The 19098-nt window shown below is 36.8% G+C and overlaps 1 protein-coding gene across 1 annotated transcript; it reads right to left on the minus strand.

The window, feature by feature from the left end:
* Nucleotides 1–1284: 1284 nt before the first annotated feature.
* LOC109093371 (ubiquitin carboxyl-terminal hydrolase 12-like) lies at nucleotides 1285–19083 on the minus strand. Its single transcript, XM_042728299.1, has 9 exons — nucleotides 18811–19083; nucleotides 17083–17163; nucleotides 16564–16777; nucleotides 15280–15545; nucleotides 14439–14515; nucleotides 14265–14348; nucleotides 13771–13968; nucleotides 9713–9791; nucleotides 1285–4084 (listed from the first exon to the last, which is right to left on the minus strand). The coding sequence occupies exons 1-9, from the start codon at nucleotides 18856–18858 to the stop codon at nucleotides 3983–3985; spliced, it is 1149 nt and encodes a 382-aa protein (XP_042584233.1). The 5' UTR covers nucleotides 18859–19083; the 3' UTR covers nucleotides 1285–3982.
* Nucleotides 19084–19098: the final 15 nt, after the last annotated feature.

The raw sequence follows: 19098 nt of genomic DNA on the forward strand, positions 1-19098 counted from the left end.
TTACTTAGAACAGAACAGCAACGCATTTTAAGGACGACCAATTCTTGAACCTAGAAGAGAAGGTAATTCTGACTGCTGCGACAATCTGGCGCTTCTGAATCAGCTACTGTATGTATGTTTTGTTATTAGTTTAAGTATTTGCTATTGACTGTTCAAATGCGGAGTTTTGCGCTTCGTGTGTGTGTGTGTGTGTATGTGAGAGAGAGAGAGAGAGAGAGGTGGGGGTCACACAGTGGAGTCAGCTGTCTTAACCGTCCGTGGCTTGTGTACTGCACACATACGAGCTTCATCACTGTGTCTGTCACGACACTCTGTTCCCCTTTCGGGCTTGAAATGATAGTAAAATTTAGGACATTATAAACTGTCTTTACATTTATTTTGAAAGATGAAGCTCACGATTATGGAAAGGGGCGTTACATTTCTGATGAGTCCTGCGGTGTTCGGCCAATCACAATGCACTGGGTCAGTTGGCCAACCAGAGCAGACTGCGCTTGTCAGAAGGAGGGACTTTGTAGAAAACGACGCGTTTGAGAGAGGCGGGGCATAGCGGACCTACAAAATTGTACAGTATTAATGTAATAATGTAATAGTAATAATGTGTTTTTGAACATTAAAGCATGTCAACATATTCTGTTACACCAAATACACAAAATAATGATCTTTTAAAAAAAAGCATCTTATGACCCCTTTAAAGCACGTTAATAAATGTGTTCCGTTGTCAAATTTCGCTCTTTGAATCACAAAACAACAGTACGCTATTAGAGTAACAACAGAGGCGGGAGCCAATGAGGCTTATGATTCTGTCCGTATTTTCAAACTGGAGAAGCACTGAGAAGGGATACAGCTGTTGCAAAATTTCACAATAAAAACATTACATTACATTTGCTACCGGACCCTGTCAGATTATTTGCTACCTTGTTACTTTGTGAGTTACTGTGTTTTGTAAATGTCTACCCCAGCCCTAAACCTAACTGTACAATAATGCAAATACAGTAATTAATTGTTGTTCAAAAACGTAAGCCCAACTGGTGATAGCTCAAACTACTGAATGCACCTTTACATGACGTGTTTAGTCTCTAAATAGTGAAGCATAAACGTTACTAAACAGGACCAGAATGTTTTTTACTTGAGGTGTTTGCAAATTATATTTTTGTGAAAATTTACCTTCTAGAAAGTTGTTCTATGATGGCACAAGCTATGATTGCTGGAAGCCACATGGGTGTTGCCCAGTTTATTGACATGATAAAGAAACAGAGACCATATGAACCCCCTGGAGATGGTTGATGTGTTTTTGTTTGATTTTATTTGGGACAGGGTGATCCAGTCCCATCTTTCATCCACACTTTCCACTCCACTCCAAAACCAGATTATTCACCTGGTTTACAATTTGTACATTGCTTTATCGAAAGTGCACTTTTTTTTTCAAGCCCAGTATGGAATAAACATTATTACAATGTTATGGAAAGGGGCGACTGAAACACAACTAACGTTAGCATGACGTAGCATTAGCTTGTGTTTGTCTAATGATTTGATGTAGTTTATGTCTGTCTGCTAACGCCAAAACACTCAGGGTCCCGTTACTGTGATCAGTGCATTAACTGATTCTTAAGATTGCAGCATTAATCTGGTAATTCCAACATTATCACCCTTACATTTTTGTTTTAACTCTCTCTTTGCATAACATACAACAGACCCGGTGTCCAAATAAGGGACAAATCAGCAAATGTATAAAAATGAGAATGTCAAAGAAAAGTTAATATAACATTTATAATTACACATAAATTAAATCATGAAATAAAAGAGCCCAAAATAAAAGAAACATTCCTTCCCCCGTAACTACTAGATCACAAGCCAATTTCAAAAATAAAATATCCAGTTAACTTAATTCAACTGATGATGACAACATGTCTACAAACACTCTTACATAGCATGTGTAAATGTGTAATTTACATGACATGGCATCATATGTCAGTTTATTTCAACATATAGCTCAGTCTACTTAAGACACACAATGCCAGCAGGTTAACTGACCCGCGAGAAGCTTAAACCTCTTTACAGACATCGTTACGTGTTGTTTATAAGACCTTTACACATGCTTTATAACAATGTCAAGAGTCTTTAAACCACACATGCATTGATACCAAGTAGACTTTACAGGATGAATGGAATAATAATCAGCAGCACTGTCAGTTTTGACCCCTTACAGATTAAAGCACATAGTTGTCAAACCAACAATCAAATAAAACCAGTGTAGTTTACAAAGGAAACCTGAAATGAAAAAAAAAAAAATGAAAAAAAAAAAAAAAAACGACCACCTTTTCAATCGTATACCATCCATTTTAGACTCAAAATTATTGGGTTGGGAGAGAAGTAGATTAGGACAACAGGCTAGGCAACTGTGTGTTTGAAACTCTTTTATAGGCAAACTGCAATATTTTACTGCGGTACCTTGCTATTATGTGCTTTTAGCCTTACAAGACCTTAATACCTTATCTTGATTAATTGCAGGGTGGTCTAGTTGTCTTTTAAATATATACTAGCTAAGAGTGAACTGGGAGAAGTGGCTCATCCTTCTGGCCGTGCAACATCACAAATCTTTACTGAGTCCCCTTAACCAATCTAACTATTACTAAGCCAAGTCACAGCTTAAACCTGACATTTACAGAAAGACCTAAGACTGCACATCGGCATTGGCTGTGCTTCACTTCCCATCTAGGTCTATACGGAGTTAAAACGTTATTAATTAAGAGGTCAGAGAAGACGATAGAGATCTAGAGAAGAGTTACTGAGATTAAACAGAATAGATGCAGCCAATTCAATCGGCTTAATGAATCAGGAGACTTTATAATAGAGTGCAGAGCCACATTACATTTGGATTATCCAACATTTCTACTGTTTAATGGCTAAACTGAATGAGTCCACATTCATTTCAGACAATCTCACAGCGCCACAGTGTTCATGAAACATGACTGGAAATGTGTGCAGCTTTTGGTTTCAATACGAAAGGCATTTATGGGCTTTAACTTTAATTCAGAATAATATAAAGCCCTAATTTCTATCTCCATCTGTTACGCTTTACAGTTAGTGCACTACTAAGTGTGCACTATATGACACAATCAAGCTGTACACTCACTTGCAGTGCACAAGAACTGGCAGAATGTTTTACATTCATTGAATACTGAAAGAGCATTCTTAAGCCAAGCTACATCCGTTATACAAGCACTACTCTGGTATCCACAATCCTCTCTGCATAAAAGAGCAGAGCACCCATCAATCCACAGGCCCTACATGAAATCACTTGTCAAGTTCTCAACACAAAAATGCTAATTTAAACCTGGTCAGGTTTATCCATTCAGGTAGAGCAGCTCTACTACAATGACAACATGAGCCACTGATTCGGCATACAACACATTTATAACTAGCTGGTTAATATGGACGTAGCATGATGCGTCACATTTGACACTGCGGATGAACATCTGAGGGTGAAGAACCGCCGTGCGGCTTTCTGGACTGATCGTGACATTGAGCCAAAACACAAATCATGACACACCACCCAGCAAATGTGAAGTGAACCAGATTTTCGAAATGAACCTTGTTACGGTGTGTGGTGGGGGGAAAAAAAGTTTGTACAGTGTCCATTCTCAGACCATCAAGACGTATGTGTAGCTCATTTCACATGTGTATGTGCGTTTTTGTGTGTGCTGAGCAACACAAAGCAGGCGAGTGAACCAGACGGCGATTTCTTCTGCCTGGTGATTACTGTACTGTGTCCAGGTCACCCTGGCATCAACTGCTCCTGTCTGGGGCCTGACTGATGCTCCGGTGCAAAGCTCCACTGATAAGCCTGGATGAAAAGAGACTTGACCGAGAGGGGATGGAGCAGGGGGCCGAGCTCTGTCAACAAAGCCCAAGCCTCCCTATCTGCTTTGATCCTGACTCTCACAAATCACACACTCCCATTCTGTCAGTCACTCTTGCTGGCTCAGTCTCTAGACTGGTAGAAGAGTATATACCCTGACTCAGAGTTTTTGGAGATGTCCGATGTCAGACCGTAGAATTCCTCGATTGCTTGGGCGTCGATTTTCTGTGGGGACCAAAAAGAGAAAGAGATACATAACTGGATATAGAGGAAGACTTATTTTAGTTGGTGCGCTAATTTCTGACTTCCTTTTTGCATGAAAACAAACCTCATTGGTTCTTGCAGAAGCTTAAACATGCTTGCATGACACATGAGAACATGATTCTCATGTTAAACAAGCACATTTGTGGTTCAGTTTATCATATTTGATGTGCACTATGTATGTGCATTAATCAATGTTTATAAGTGAATGAAAGCCTAAATTAAATGTTAATCACATGAAGTGATTCTGTTTCTTGAGAAGACTTGGATTAAATAGCTAGGTTCAGATGGATCACAAGCATCAATTGAACTGATTTTCAATGAAGGGACAGAAATCTCAGATTACATTAAATTTTTTCCCCTTTGAGTTGCAAAGATGAAGAAAAGTCTTTGATTTGGAACAACATGAGTAACAGGATATTTCAACTAGGGATGCATGATATTATTGGAATGTTATCGTAATCGGCCGATAAAGGCTTAAAATGTAAACATTTTAAAACATTATGCCAATATGCCTTGCCTATAGCTCACATGTGCTCTGGGTGTGCCAGCGATAAGATTACATCCAACAGTTTCAATGTTTTGAAATCTATGCATTTTAATTTGTACATGCAGAATGATGCTTCTGGTGCGGCAGCCTCCCATGGGTCCTAATGCACGTCTGGTAAGACGTTTCATTTACTTAGGGGGCGCTGCTGGCCGACTTGTAATAGAACCCAAGTAAAATACACAAATGACATTAAGATACTTGTGTTTCTGAATAAATAAAGCAGTAATTGGTGTAATAAAATTACGAGTCAGCTTTGATTTAAAAGTCAGAAGCTACAGTCTACGAATAAAATCACAAACATAAGCAGTTTGTGATTTTGTTAATTAGATAATTTAATTTTAGTAAAATAAAAAAAAATTAATAAAAAAAAAAAGCAGAGATTGACTTTATTATAGTATTTTCAAAGCTTTCAATTAGAGGTGGGACAGTTCGCGAAAAAAAATTTAACCATTCGGTTCTCCACACACGGTTCGGCACGCGCTAGGACTGCGGTTTAACTTAAATCTGACAACGCATCTGTAATATGGTTTCTTATAAATAACACATGAAAAACAGGGTTTGGCCAATGTATGTTTCTGTTGCTGGATGCACATTCTGGCTTCCCAGTACATTACAACAACAGAGATGAAAAAAGAAAAAAAAAACTGGACAAATCATTCACTCTTGTTCAATGCGAATGCTGTATGCTGGAATATGAGAAGTATTTTTATTTTTTTTTTATCACTCGGGCACATAGGAGAGATTTGAACAGCACATGTTGATTTCTGTGTTGAAACTAAACTCATTTAAGTTTTGTCAGTTTAAACATTAAGAGCCAGAGCTCGCGCAAGCAGTGAGAAGATTTGTGCATGCGCTCGTCCGAAGCCCGCAAACCCGCGTCCTGGAACACGTGCAAATATTAAGCTCTCTCTGAAGCATTGTGTTTAAATGGACAAATTCACACAAAAATGATGTCAAAATGTCCGTCTTGGTAAGTATCCTATAACAGACATAGCCGGCTGAACGTACTGTATCAGTGCATTCTCTTAAAGTGACAGTCTTAATATTAATTGAACAGCAACAACAAATAAATCACTCACTGCTTTTGATTGGATAGCTTTTGAAACTTGGATAAAGATTAATCTTTAATTTATACAGTCAAATATGCAATGCTATATTACATTTGATTACTTTATTCAATTTCTGTACCCAGAAACTAATGCTAGACCTACCAAAAAAGAGTCACTGTTTATTTTATTTGTATCTTTACTCTTCTGTATTTATTTGTGCTGTTGCTTGTAGTTAGATAGAATATCCTTATTTTCTTTATTTTTATTTGAAAGTATAGTTTTTCCATAAATAGCACATACCGAACCATACCGAAACCGTGACTCTAAAACCGTGAACCGTGAAAAAGTTGAACCGTTCCACCCCTTTCAATGTATTCCTATATATATATATATATATATATATATATATATATATATATATATATATATATATATATATATATATATATATATATATATATATATATATATATATATATATATATATATAAAAACTAACCAAAATTAAACATAATTTGTTTATCATTTCTGCACAGGAGAGACTTGATGTTGTTTCAAAACAAAAGGAAATATATATCGGAATTGGCATCGGCTATCAACAAAAATCTAATATCATGCATCCCTAATTTCAACCGAAAATGAATATTCTATCATTTACTTGCTCTCATGTCATTCCTAACCTGTTTTGTACATATTTTGGAAAATGTCTTTAATTTTGATTAATATTTAATTAATTATTAATATAAATAATAATTAACTGATTCTTTTGTTTTTCACAAAGGAAGGAAAGTCTAACAGTTTTGGATCAATTCAAATGAAGAAATATGGGATATCTTTGCAATTAGCAACACCGAACATATTTGCAATCTATTTGAGAATCACAACAGGGTCAAACAAAACAACATTGGCTCAGCCTCAAGCAATAGCCAAATATTCTGCATGGTGTCACTATTGGTGCAGAAATTACACAGTTCAACTTGACTTCTACAGCTTTGTAAATGGAAATTTTCTGTCCAGAAAGCTCTTATGTTTCTTTTTCCAGATGTGCAACTGGAAAGACATGAGATAATTAATAAAAAAAAAAAAAAACAGATAAAGAACATCTGACTTTAGCGTGTAACAGAGCTAAGCACTGCTCCATAAGCCCTCTGCCTCCAATATCCAGTGTTTGACACCACTACTGTGCTTGGTATTTATAAAAGACTGCTGTTTCCCGATGTTTACGGTATTAGAACCACTTTATGTTCCGAGAAGCATCTGAGAGTTTGTGTTCACAACATGTGTGTAAATATTTGTCAAGGTTACCATGTAGCAGAGTGGAAATCACATCTGTGTGTCAAAACCAAATGGATTTATACTATTTATGTGCGCGCAGGTGATGGAAAATCTGTCTCATTGAGTGCGTTTACATGCACCCTCTTAATGCAATTATAATGAGATTTTGACAATATTGCTATTAAACTTTACCTCATGTAAATGCAATACTTCAATCTAAATAATGCGATTAAGATTATATTCACAGCATGCATAATAATATTAACATAGGTGGTGTACACCAATTTTAATCGAACTATACAGGCATGTAAACACCTTAATTGCAGTATTGCTGCTCTGAACAAAGTGTGCATGTGCTTGTGACATATATGAATGATGTGACACGCACATGTAATAATACACAGATTAGAAACAATGGCGGGAAGAAAGTATCACATTTCTGGGGAAAACACAACTCGCTGTCACCAGTCTCTCTGGCTGCGTTTACACTTGGCATTAACATGCGACCTGTATCTGGATGTTGTCCACATACACATTAAAAAGACAAGTGTAAACGAACTTCTCATCGGAATGTTAAAACGCCGCCCCCTTTCTCGCGAACTGTCAGAAAAAAAAACACGGAGAACACCCGTGTGGAGACTAGTGAGACTCCTACACTTTGATTTGTAAAATGTCCCGCGACTGAAAATGTTTTTCAAAAGAAAACTCACCACTTCAGTATGACTTTGCACTGGGGCCATTCTCTGCAGACTTATTTAAATATTGCGCGGGAAAGACTGATTCGATCGGTTATCCAGACAGAAAAGTCAGCTGATGTTGCCAAGTGTAAACGCGCCGTGTTCTGATTGACTGATGATCCGATCTGCGTGATCGCAGGTTAATGCCAAGTGTAAAGGCAGCCCTTATACCCTCAATCAGAAAAACAGAGAATAAAACGACACCACAACATACAAAAGAAAATCCACAACACATCTATATTGACAAAAAAAAACTCAATAAACAACAAACAAACAAAAAAAAATGTTTTGCATTAGACGTAAATAAATTAAAACATCGGCCAGTAACGCATCTGCTCTTTCCGAGTCCATCATTTGTGATGTGCAGTGGGGTATGTGAATAATGGGAGTAAAAATAACCAGTTCTTAGCAAATAATAAGAATAATAGAAATTGCATGTAAACGGGAGTAAAGAGCTTTGCTCTTGACATTTAAATATCATAATGCGATTAAGTCCTTACTCTCATTATAATGATTGAATGATAATTATTACTGAAATAATCGCATTATTCGTGCGCATATAAACATAGTCATTGTCCATTCAAGGAAGGCTTTTAGGCTAGTAGTGTAAAAAAAAAACAAAAAAAAAAAAAACAAAAAAAAAAAACTAAACAATCAAGTGTCTTGAGGATGTAATGGAAAAATGGTGTTGGATCACAATTCATATAGCTCTCTTTTTAGTATGTTATGTTTCAACAAAAATTGCTCTTCAAAACAAGACGACCAACTTCTGTGTTCTAAACATCAAGGGAAACTTGTGAAAAGAATAAAAGAGTCTTGGTCTCATTAATGCATCACTATGCCAATAATTCATTCAGAGAACTCAAAAGTATTTGGGTCAATGTGAGGACAACTCCAGACATGCACTTAGTGAAGCATAAACAGCAGCTGCAAATCGTCTGACAGGGGAGGTTAATACATGTGCTACTGTTCAGTTCTAGACTTCCAGATAATTCCAGACTGCAAGTCATTAAGCGCCAGACAACGCAAACTAAATGTGAAAATTAACACACTGTAATAACAGCTAGAAGAGGCAACAATCAAGTTTGCTGAACTAAAACTGATGCTTCAACGTCTTGGGTGTTTTTTTAGATACTTCTACTTTCTCTGTTCTCTTCTTTAAAAATAGTAGTATTTCCGAAAATTATTTTACCTTTTTAAAAACAAACAATAAGCACATGCACAATCATTGAAGTCTATTATTCAGTAAAATAAAGTACATGATTTTTTTATTTTGGGTCAAAAATTCTTTTCTCTGGATACTGACTGCATGTTACAGATTTGTTTCATGTAAACTGGAATGCAGGAATACATTATCAATTAAAGGGTTAGTTCAGCAAAAAATGAAAATTATGTCATTAATGACTCACCCTCATTTCGTTCCAAACCCGTAAGACCTCCGTTCATCTTCAGAACACAGTTTAAGACATTTTAGATTTAGTCAGAGAGCTTTCTGACCCTCCATTGAAAATGTATGTACTGTATACTGTCCATGTCCAGAAAAGTAATAAAAACATCATCAAAGTAGTCCATGTGACATCAGAGGGTCAGTTAGAATTTGTTGAAGCATCGAATATACATTTTGTGAACGCACTCACAACAAACCCGAAAGAGAAGACAATGCTGAATAAAGTCGTAATTTTTGGACCAAAATATAGAAAGACATGAGGGTGAGTCATTAATGACATAATTCTCATTTCACATGGACTACTTTGATGATGTTTTTATTACTTTTCTGGACATGGACAGTATACAGTACATACATTTTCAATGGAGGGTCAGAAAGCTCTCTGACTAAATCTAAAATATCTTAAACTGTGTTCCGAAGATGAACGGAGGTCTTACGGGTTTGGAACGACATGAGGGTGAGTCATTAATGACATAATTTTCATTTTTTGCTGAACTAACCCTTTAAGTAGAGCAACATTATACTCAGACTTACCTCTACAATGTCATCATCAAACAGAAGCCAGAAGCCATGACTCTTCACTATAGTGATATAATGACCTCGATTTGGACCACTACAAAAAAGAAAACAATAATAACAAGATATGATGAGCAGAAACAAATGACAATCCACAGCACTATGAACGGAAGAGAAGAATCCCTGGGTCACCAGAGAGAAGATTTTTGTTTCAGTGAAAGATCGATTTATGGAGAATTTTTTTTTACTTAAAATAAAATGAAAATATATGCATGTTTAATTCATTCATAATAAGATGCATTTAGAAAACATTACCACACAGACAATATACTGTGCTCTTAACTTAATACACAATCCTTCATTAAGATAATAAACACCAGTGGTTACTCAAAAATAAAATTGACTGAAAATACACCGCCGTTGGTGTATGAATGAGTGTGTGAATGGGTGAATGTGAGGCAACTTGTAAAGCGCTTTGGATGGCCATGGGTCTGTTGAAAGCGCTATATAAATGCAGTCCATTTACCATTTACTTTGGAAAAAAATTACTAGGCCAGATGCAGATGAGTTTGTTTCTTCTTCATCAAAACAGATTTGGAGAAATCTCATCAATGAATCCTCTGCAGTGAATGGGTGCCATCAAGCAGCTGATGAAAGCAGCACAAAAACCTACGTGACTCCATCAATTAATGTCTTGTTAAGTGGAAAGCTGTGAACAAATTCATCAAGATTATTTCTTAACTTCAAACTGTTGCTTTAGGCTAAATTAGGCGTCCTCTATCCGTAATACTGCATTCTCCAGTGAAAAACGTTATCTTGTCTGAATCAAGAGAGAGGTATGCACAAATCAAGTAACATTTACAATGTTACAACATTTACAATGTTGCAATTAGGGATGCTCATTTTAACCAACCATAAGAATTTTGACCGATTATTACAATAAGTTAAACGGTTTAAAAGTGTTTTATTTTTTTCAGTTATTTATCAAAACATTTTAAAACATTTGGTTCAAATTCGCTATGCGTATAAAAATCGCATTTTTTTGAGGAAAAAAAAAGTTGCGTTTAAGTCCCATTTTATTATTTCGTTGAGAAACATGCCTGATGCCGACGCGAAATGTTTACAAACATTATAATAAACAATGTAAACATAGCTAGGCTATTTTAGTTCCCCTCACTCCACAACAAATTCTTTTAATTTTAGAAACCAATGTTGTCTTTTTGCAGGTTAATATTCACAGACACAGTCTATATTATATATATATATATATGTATATATATATATATATATATATATATATATGTTCTATATATATATATATATATATGTTCTGCATGTTCATTGGATTACCAGAAAATACACAACACACAGTTCGTGAAAAGAAAGATTATTATTATTTATTCAGTTTAGAGGTTTACATTTTGAAAAGTTGTGCTTCCTGCATAAACCTGCCGGTTGATTTGGCAGTAGCTTGCTTGCCCTACACAGTTAACTTGTTTAATTTCTTAATTATACACAGGTGCTGGTCATATAATTAGAATATCAGAATATATGAAGACACCTGGTGCCACACTCTAATCAGCTAATTAACTCAAAACACCTGCAAAGGCCCTTAAATGGTCTCTCAGTCTAGTTCTGTAGGCTACACAATCATGGGGAACACTGCTTACTTGACAGTTGTCCAAAAGACGACCATTGACACCATGCACAAGGACGGCAAGACAAAAAAGGTCATTGCAAAAGAGGCTGGCTGTTCACAGAGCTCTGTGTCCAACCACATTAATAGAGAGGCGAAGGGAAGGAAAAGATGTGATAGAAAAAAAGTATACAAGCATTAGGGATAACCACACCCTGGAGAGGATTGTGAAACAAAACCCATTCAAAAATGTGGGGGAGATTCACAAAGAGTGGACTGCAGCTGGAGTCAGTGCTTCAAGAACCACTATGCACAGACATATGCAAGACATGGGTTTCAGCTGTCGCATTCCTTGTGTCAAGCCACTCTTGAACAACAGACAGCGTCAGAAGTGTCTCGCTTCAAAAAGGACTGGACTGCTGCTGAGTGGTCCAAAGTTATGTTCTCTGATGAAAGTAAATTTTGCATTTCCTTTGGAAATCAGGGTCCCAGAGTCTGGAGGAAGAGAGGAGAGGCACACAATCCACGTTGCTTGAGGTCCAGTGTAAAGTTTCCACAGTCAGTGATGGTTTGGGGTGCCATGTCATCTGCTGGTGTTGGTCCACTGTGTTTTCTGAGGTCCAAGGTCAACGCAGCCGTATACCAGAAAGTTTTAGAGCACTTCATGCTTCCTGCTGCTGACCAACTTTATGGAGATGCAGACTTCATTTTCGAACAGGACTTGGCACCTGCACACAGTGCCAAAGCTACCAGTACCTGGTTTAGGGACCATGGTATCCCTGTTCTTAATTGGCCAGCAAACTCGCCTGACCTTAACCCCATAGAAAATCTATGGGGTATTGTGAAGAGGAAGATGCGATATGCCAGACCCAAGAATGCAGAAGAGCTGAAGGCCACTATCAGAGCAACCTGGGCTCTCATAACACCTGAGCAGTTCCACAGACTGATCGACTCCATGCCACGCCGCATTGCTGCAGTAATTCAGGCAAAAGGAGCCCCAACTAAGTATTGAGTGCTGTACATGCTCATACTTTTCACGTTCATACTTTTCAGTTGGCCAATATTTCTAAAAATCCTTTCTTTGTATTGGTCTTAAGTAATATTCTAATTTTCTGAGATACTGAATTTGGGATTTTCCTTAGTTGTCAGTTATAATCATCAAAATTAAAAGAAATAAACATTTGAAATATATATATATAATTATAATTATAAATATAAATATATACAATTTAAAACAATATATATATATATATATATATATATATATATATATATAGCAGTAGTGTAGATTGTTAATAAAAAATATTTATATTTTAAAAACATAGCTTCTTTTTTTTTTTTTTTTTTTTTTTTATTCATCAAAGTATCCTAAAAAAAGTATCACATGTTCTGAAAAAATATTAAGCAGCAGAACTGTTTCCAACTTTGATAATGAATCATCATATTAGAATGATTTCTAAAGGATCATGTGATAATGTTCCTAAAAATTCAGCTTCGCATCACAGAAATAAATGATAATTTAAAGTATAATAAATTTAAAAACAATTATTTTAAATTGTAATAAAATATCACAATATTACATTTTTTTCTGTATTTTTGATCAAATAAATGCAGGCTTGATGAGCAGAAGAAACTTCTTTCAAAAACATTAAAAATAGTAATGTTTCCAAACTTTTGACCTGTACTGTATGTATATATATATATATATATAGTTCTATTTGTGTTAAGTTATTTATAATAAGTGAAGTGAAGTTTACTGTTAAGTGCACTGATGTCAGACTCATTTTGAATAATAAAGTTTATTGTTAAATTGTAAAATACCCTGGCTCCACTACATAGGCCTATGTTTGTCACATCATTATAAGTGTTTGATCACCACATTTGAGTTATCATTGCAAAAAATGTGATTATGTATATATATTCTGTTTATGTAGGCTATATACTGTATTCTATATACAGTACCAGTCAAAAGTTTGGACACACAAATGGGAAGTGTGTTCAAAACTTTGACTATACTGTACTATAATATAGCCTACACAAAGAATTTTGGCTGATATATCGGTATCAGTCTTTTTTTACTCCCTTATATCGGTATCGGCCCACAAAAAAAACATATAGGTCGGGCTCTACATAAAAAACCTGAATGATGGATTTATTTTTTACAAACATACAGCTTTTCAGTTTATAGAGTCATGTGGATTACTGTGGATTATTGTGATGTTTTTATCAGCTGTTTGAACTCTCATTCTGATGGCACCCATTCGCTGCACAGGATCCATTGGTGAGCAAGTGATGTAATGCTAAATTTATCCAAATCTGTCACCATGAAGAAACAAACTCATCTACATCTTGGATGGCCAGAAGAGGAGTAAATTGTCAGGAAATTTTCATTTTTTGGGTTAACTATTCCTTTGAATTGACTGTCACATCAGAAACCTACCTCCCACAGTGCACAACTACAGCCACCAGGTCGTACAATCGATCAGGGTTGGTAGCATCACCAGAGGTGTTAAAGAGCCTCAGCTCCAGAGGGAAGACTACACGATAAGAGAGCTTGGTGTAGCGATGTATCTGGTCCATATACTTAAAGCGCTTTAGGTGCAGGGCAAGGATCATGGGTAATTTCTTCACCCGCATCCTGTAAGTAAGAAGAGAGATAGGATCAATTTTAACTTGAAATTCCATCTCAGACTGCACGTTATTGGCCAACTGTAATTGTTAAATGCTCCAGGATTAAAATCTCTCTCTTTGTGCACAGAACTAATACACTAATGCATTGAGTAGAACACCAAGATGCATTCAGGAAGGAAGGAAGTGCTACATAGACGGGTGGTCCATAGCATCAGGCTTACATAGGTTGATATGAATATCACAGCAAATGCGCCTCCAGAACAAGAGTAATTTCAGCCATGCCAGTCTGTTGGAACTACATACCTTTTCTGAGCCTCCTGTTTACTTCTGCATTGCTCACAGTAGTACTTGTATTCACTACATAAGGTCTCTGTGTTGCTGAAGCCCCTGTTAGTGCAGAGAAAACACGTTATCTTACCAATACACAAAGAATTTGCACCAACGGGACATTTGTTGCAGTTACGTTTGTGGCTTTACCTAAGACAGTGTGTGATGGAGGTATTCTGCTCCACGTCCACTGAAAGGTCTAGGAAGTCTTCGTCTTTACTGCTCACCTGGGGAGAAAGAGGACAGATTGTATGATGGGAAACCCTAAGACTGCATATTATCAAAATCAGCTAGTTGGTGGCTTGTCTGAACAAATAAGTCTCTCTCCAAAAACAGCTAAGCCATGTCCTAAATGAAACCATAAGCCCTTGTTGTCCTCCTCTGTGTCAACACTTCAATGCTTTAATATCAAACTGTAGAGTAGCAGCATGCCGCAGAAAACACATCAACTCAAATCAGTATATCCAAGGTGTGTAATGGCAAAAAAGAGGGCACTCATGGGCAGCCTTCAAAATCATCAAATGAAAAATGAGTTTACATGTCTACTAGACCTTAAGTTTAACATATAGATCACAAAAATTTTGGCTCTAATTGTGCAGGCCTACAAACAAGCACCGCAAACCTAAAGCTTTTTACAAAATTATTATAAAAAAAATAATAGCCTAATAATAATAAGTCACATTTTAGATCACAATGGCATTTTTTAAATACTTGAAAAATCCTTAACAGTCATCGTAACACACCCCTAAATCTCAGATCAGCTAAAACAGTTAACATATTCTGCAATCCAAACACTTAACAGACTTCTTTGTGCCGTGACACACTGTTGAAAACTGTCCTCCCATCACATCCATACAATCCCCCAGATGCTGATTAGTCCAAGCAAAAGTGACAAAAACATACTCCCAAAAACTCACTCATCCCATATCTCATTAATAAAAACAAAATCCCTTTAGGGTACTTATGACTCACTCCACCTCCTCTGACTCACCGCTTCACAGTTCAGGCACCGTGTCTCATTGGTCAGTGTGCCTTGGAAGATCTCGTGCACCCATGTCTGCTGGGTCTTTTCCTCCGTTTCCCCTTCGCCTGTGCTGCTACCGCTTCCACCTCCTCCTCCACTTCCACCATTCTGTACTACCTTTCCATTCTGCTGTCTCTCCTGGCTCTTTTCCTCCTGTAGCAGGTCTGCAATGGTGTTGAGCAAGTAGTTGAGAAATTCGTGTGCATCTTGCTGCATGTAGTTGTCAAACAGCTCTGCAGGTAAAAAAAAAAAAGAAGTGTTTTGATAGCAACAGGTAGCTGCAAGCCTAATATATAAACAGTAGAAATGAACAGTGAAACAATTATTTAATCATTTAATAGCAATTCATTTCAATCACATCCACAGTGTTTCCCACATAGCTATTCAGCAGTGCAGCTGAATCTACTGTGCCATGGTAAAAGAAATGACGTTTTATGTCAGTTCCTAATTTGCAGTCAAAGCAAAACTATAACAAAAATAAATTGTGTTGTCTTTGCTGGGTGCATGCTGCATGAGCAGTATCTGGTTCATGACAAATGACTTTTTATTAGCTGCTCTGTTATTGTTTTAATCAGCCTAACAAATGTAAAAACGGAATCCATAAGAGCAGTTGCAGTATTTCTACCAAACTCACTTAATTGTGACAATGGTAACATACCTTCACATATGATTGAAAAGGACTAGCTGTTCATGTTACACATTCACAACAGATTTAATTAAAACAGCATTGTGAAATATTTTTTTCGTTTCAAGACTGTTTCTTTTATTATTGGCATATTTGTTTTAATCCTGTGATGGCAAGGCTGAATTTTCAGGGGGCATTACTCCAGTCAGTGTCACATGATCCTTCAGAAATCATCCTAATAAAAATGTCTTATTATTACCAATGTTGAAAACAGTTGCACTGCTTAATATTTTTGTTGAAACCAACATTTCTGATAAAGTTCAAAAGAACTTTAGAAATCTTTTATAACATTGTAAACGTCTTTACTGTCACTTTTAAACAATTTAAGGCATCAAAAGAAAATACTGACCCCACACTTTTGGTACTGTATATACACAACATCTATCTTTCTATCCATGTTTACATTTAGAATGTTTACACATATATTAGAACATGTATATTATCTGTATAGCAACATTTCACAGATCTCTAAGCACCTGCATAACATTCCCACCATCCCACATCAACAACCCCTCTCTCATCAGTCAGTCAAATTCCTTACTGCAGGACCCAGAATCTTTTCTCACCATTCTCCTTCCTCAACCTGGAGATGAACTTCTTTGGTGGAATGACTCCCACTTTCTTCTTCTGAGTTGCAATGCTGTTGAAGAGGTCAGCCAGGCAGGTGAGCAGGCTCTCTTTCCGTCGCGGTTGGATCTTATAGGCCAACACTTTCTCCCGGAAGGGCCGGCAAAAATACAGGGCCTGCAGCACTGAGTTACAGTAGCAGGTGTTGCCAAACTAAGCGACCAGATTACAATTGGAGAAAGAACAGATCAAAGATTGATGACGGATATGTGATGACATACATGCACATGTAATATTTTGTGTTATATCTGCAATTAATGTCTAAGAGAAGGATGGATATATGGAGAGGTTTTATTATTATATTTTGCTGCCTTTAATACATGCTTGCCAAATCTCCCATTAAGTGGTGACATAAGCATGTTACATAAAAAAATGTGCTTTAAAATTTAAAAGTGATATGGCAAAGTCATCTTCTATTTATAGCACATTCACTGACAAACACAATAACATAAACTTACATTGACCAGCCCAAAGTAGTGTTCATTAACAGGGAACTGTTCAGGTCCAATCTCCTTTTCCAAAGCAGAGGCATTGGCGCCCTACAGGGAACAGCCACAATGGTTATCTTTGCTCATGGGTCTCAATAATACAAGTGACCAGGAACACCCTGGACCTATTGGAGACTAACAGGAACATCCTGTTTGTGAAGAATGATGCCTGGCTTGGCATTAACAGGATGCAGTTGCTGGGCAAGTGCACCCACTCTGTTTCACCAGGGGAGAACATCAAGGCAGAGCTGTAAGTGGTATCAGTATCTGAAGTATAATGCATGAGTTCTCAGATGATAAAAGGCCTAAGTCAGAGGTTCTCAAGCTTTTTTAGCCAAAATCCACCCCACTGTTCAGCTCCTTATTCAAAGACCTACTTCCAGGCATATAGGAGGAGATATTTCTGCTGCAGTTATGATAAAGCTATTTCTTTCATTTTTTAAACAGAAACTGGGAGTATAAAATTATTAAATTAATTAACCACAATTAAGAAATTTCTAAAACTGTATGTTCTTCAACAGGATTGATCAGGATTTATTGTTTTTATGTGTTTTAGCATTTTAATTTAGATTAGCGTTTTACCATTTCAAAAATATTCATAATAATTAATTATTTAAATACCTAAATACTGTAAATATTGTTTCTATGAAAGATGAATCATCAAAGGGATCTGATTCATCAGGACTTAGGTATTCTGTTGAAAATGTAACTTTACATATAATGTCAACCCAAGACTTGATGACCTTGATCCTAAGGCATAATGTATCAATAAATTGTACCTAATATATGAACAGCATTTCTTTTTTTTTTACATAACTCATAGCTCTTTTAAATAGTACATACTGGCACCCTGAGGTGGCTAAGTGAAATAAACAAGATGTAAATCCATGTATCTTATCTCTATAACTGGTTATCAGTAGTAACTGCTGGTAAATAAGGAAGTCGCCACATAAATATCTTGCTATAGAAAGGATTCGCTGATTGATAAGAATTAATTCTCAAACTAGAAGCTGTTCTATAACAGAACTCCCAGAACCTACTCAAATAAATAACATTTTAAATTCCAACAATACTGTGTACACATGCAGCAAATACTCAGTTTTATGTTCGTTGCAAGTCTGATCTACTGTGAATGTTCTCGTGTGACAGTTTAAGAAGACCCTTTCAGCACTACAAAGACACTGAGCTCATTGAATCAGTTTTTAGTTGTGTCCTTCAAATAATGTTAAAACAACAACAACAACAAAAGAAACAGCAGCAGGAACTGTAGTCTCGTGCATGACCTCGCCTGATACCCTGTCCACCCTTCCTCTTTACAAAACACTCGTAAACATACATATAGTATCCACATGACAGATATTATCTGATGGTAAATAAAGCTGAGTCGCCCGGCTAATCAAACATGGACATCATTTATGTATCGCTCGCTAATACGCTAGGCTATACACTTTACCCTTGAGCAGAATATCAAATTATCTGACAAAAATGCTATAAAGTCCGTTTAACCACATCTCCCAACTTCTACTGCTTCTATAAACCCGGACAGAGAGGTGTGCAAACTTTTTGTGGCTGTGCTGCCATGTCATGACGCGGTTGTTTATCTGTTAGCTGTTGAGCTAGCCCTGTTAGCAGGCTAATCCAAACACAGGTTAGACGCAGAGGACGGGACAACACTCACTTATGCGAGGAAAAACTCACCATCGTACAAATCGAGGCGATCTTTCGGACTGTCATCAGTATTTCCATCCGTCTGCCGCCATGTTGGACCGAACCCCTATTTAAAACTGTGACAGCCGCACGGGCTGAAGTTCCGGTGAAACCTTGAGTCGATTATGAGCTCGCGGCGGAATGAGGGAGTGTCGCCTCACGCGCTGTAGACTAGCAGCTGCGCAGTACACGTCAACAAACCTACTATGGCGAAGACTACTATTCACATCAACTTTATTTTCAACATAGTTTACAAATACTGGGAAATTTTGCATAGAA

This window comes from Cyprinus carpio, chromosome B7 (assembly GCF_018340385.1).
Source record: "Cyprinus carpio isolate SPL01 chromosome B7, ASM1834038v1, whole genome shotgun sequence".
Classification (NCBI taxonomy): domain Eukaryota; kingdom Metazoa; phylum Chordata; class Actinopteri; order Cypriniformes; family Cyprinidae; genus Cyprinus; species Cyprinus carpio.